The 2,939-nt window shown below is 49.9% G+C and overlaps 1 protein-coding gene across 1 annotated transcript in view; it reads right to left on the reverse strand.

Moving 5' to 3' along the window:
* PHLDB3 (pleckstrin homology like domain family B member 3) overlaps positions 1–2,939 on the reverse strand; it is a 35,455-nt gene that overhangs the window by 27,959 nt on the left and 4,557 nt on the right. Inside the window, 1 exon segment of the mRNA XM_023742776.1 lies at positions 114–242. Within this exon segment, the coding sequence (XP_023598544.1) occupies positions 114–242 (129 nt within the window).

The raw sequence follows: 2,939 nt of genomic DNA on the forward strand, positions 1-2,939 counted from the left end.
TCTGAAGGAGGAAGGGCTGGGGGCCTGGGCTCCAGGCTCTGAAGGAGGAAGGGCTGGGGCCTGGGCTCGTGGGTGCTGGACACCGGGTCCCTGAGAGGTCGGGAGGCCCTCACCTCCTGCACCTCCTGCAGAAGCCGCTCCCGCTGGTCCTCTGGCTGTGAGTTGAGCTGTCCCTGGGCCTTCCGGAGTCTCTGGCGAAGACCCTCCACACGGTCCCGCTCCTGCCTAAGCCGTCTCTGTTCCTGAAAGACACAATAGGGTCTCAGCCTCAGCCTGACCAGAGACAGAGAAACAGAGGCCAGCAAGGGCCAGGCCAGCCAGGTCTCATACCCCTGCCTGAGATTCGGCTCCGTGAGGACAAGGCCTTGTCTGTCTGTTTCACTCTTGTACACATTTGCCCTGGAGTAGGTGCAAAGTAAACAGTTGTTGAAGAAATGAATGCAAAAACCTCTCCATGACAGGTGGCACTAGGGTCACAGAGGTATCAGCCCCTGGCCCAAGAAGGACACTGCCAGTCACAGCTGGACAGTCAGGGCAGTGAGACACTTAAAAAAAAAGTTGTCATTGAGTCAATTCCAATTTATGGCAACCTCATGTGTGTCAGAATAGAACTGTGCTCCATAGGGTTTTTAATGGCTTATTTTGTGGAAGTAGATCACCAGGCCTTTCTTCCGAGGTACCTCGGGGTAGACTCAAACCTTTAATCTTTCGGTTAGCAGCCGAGTTCATTAACCATTTGCACTGCTCAGGGACTCCAGTGAGACACGGGGGCTGTGGAGACCCAAAGAAGGAAGCAATCTGCCCTGCATTAATCCAAGGCTTCCCGGATGTGGGGGTTTAGAGAGAAACGTAAAAATCAGGGAGCACAGAAATTTACTCAAAATGGATTAATGACTTCAATATATGAGCTAACACCATAAAATGCTTAGAAGAAAACATAGGGGTAAATCTTCAGGATATCGTATTTAGTGATGGTTCTTAGATAGGCCGCCAAAAGCATGAGCAACAAAAGAAAAGAAAGTGAAAAGACATCCTGCAGAATGGGAGAAAATATTTGGAATTCTGATAGAGCTTTAACATCCAGAATATATAAAGAACTCCTATAACTCAACAGCCAAAAGACAAACAACCCCATCAAAAAATGAGCAAAGGACTCAAACCAACAATTCTCCAAAGAAGTAATACAAATGGCAAATAGGCACATTAAAAGATGCTCAACCATCATCAGTCATTAGAGAAATGCAAACGAAAATCACAATGAGATAGCACTTCACCCCCACTAGGATGGCTATGGAGCCCTGGCAGCGAAGTGGTTAAGAGCTCGGCTGCTAACCAAAAGGCTGGCAGTTCAAATCCACCAGCCACTCCTTGGAAGCCCAATAGGGTAGTCCTACTCTGTCCTATGGGGTCGCTATGAATCAGAATCGACTCGACAGCAACGGGTTTGGTTTGGTTTGGTTTAGGAGGGCTATGATCGAAACAAACCAGAAAATAATAACTGTGAATGTGAAGAATGTGAAGAAATTGGGGGTGTAAAGGGGTGTCACCGCTGTGGAAAACAGTTTGGCGGGTCCTAAAAACGTTAAACATAGAATTGCCAAATGATCCAGCAATTCCACTCCTATATATATACATACAAAATAACTGAAAGCGGGGGTCCAAACCGACACTTGTACAAAATGTTCACTGCAGCATTATTCACAATAGCCAAAAGGTGGAAATAACCCAAGTGGCCATCAACAGATGAATGGGTAAACAAGATGTGCTATATACACACAGTGGAATATTACTCAGCCATAAAGAGAAATGAAGTTCTGGTACCTGCTATGACATGGATGGACCTGGAAAACATTGTGGCGAGTAAAACAACTCAGTCACAAAAGGACAAATGTTGTGTGATCCCATTTGTATGACATATCTAGAATAGGCAAATGCATAGAGATAGAAAGCAGAGGGGTGGTTAAGGGGCAGGAGGGAGGAGGGACTGGGGAGTTACTGTTTAATGGGTACAAGTTTCTTTCGGGGTAATGAAAACATTTTGCAAATAAACAGTGATGGCTGCAAAAAAAAAAAAAAAAAAAATCAGAGAGCATTTAGACCTGGTGCCGTTGAGGAGGCTGGAAGGGCATTTTGGACAGAGGGAACAGCATGGTGCAAACGCATGGAGGTTGACAAGCACAGGAAGTTTGGGGGGCAAACTCTAGTCAGGATGGAAGGGGATGTGCTGTGGGAAGAGACGGGGAGCACAATGGGGGTGACGGTGGAAAGGTGGACAGGGCGCAGCTCATACATATCGGGTTTAGTAAACCAGGCTGAGGAGACTTTATCCTGCGGCACCAGGGAGTCACGGAAGGATTACGAGCAAGGGAAGGATGGAGTAGGATCTAGGTTTGGAATCCTCCCTCTGCGGAATGGATTAGGGAGGTGGAGATCAGGGAGAAAGCTCTTCATGAGTCCTCCAAGCAGTGAGGAGAAGACCCAAACTGGGGCCTGGGCTGTGGGATGGAGAAGAGATGAACTAGAGGGATAAGTTTAGGGCAGGAAGGAGAGGACATGGTGAGTGATGGGCCTGGGGATGAGAGACAGGAGGCATGCAGGGCAAGGCCCAGGACTCTGGCCCATGACAAACGGGACAATGAGCAGAAGGAGTTGCTGAGGTCAACTTTAGATACAGCGAATAGGAGGGGGCCAGACTCCTGGGTCTGAGGGAGGAGAGGGCTGGGGGCCTGGACTCCTGGGTCTGAGGGAGGAGGGGGCCAGACTCTTGGGTCTGAGGGAGGAGGGGGCTGGGCCTGGACTCCTGGGTCTGAGGGAGGAGGGGGCTGGGGCTGGACTCCTGGGTCTGAGGGAGGAGGGGGCTGGGGCTGGACTCCTGGGTCTGAGGGAGGAGGGGGCTGGGGCTGGACTCCTGGGTCTGAGGGAAGAGGGGGCTGGGGCCT

This window comes from Trichechus manatus, unplaced genomic scaffold (genome assembly GCF_000243295.1).
Source record: "Trichechus manatus latirostris isolate Lorelei unplaced genomic scaffold, TriManLat1.0 scaffold00216, whole genome shotgun sequence".
NCBI classification, from domain to species: Eukaryota; Metazoa; Chordata; class Mammalia; order Sirenia; family Trichechidae; genus Trichechus; species Trichechus manatus.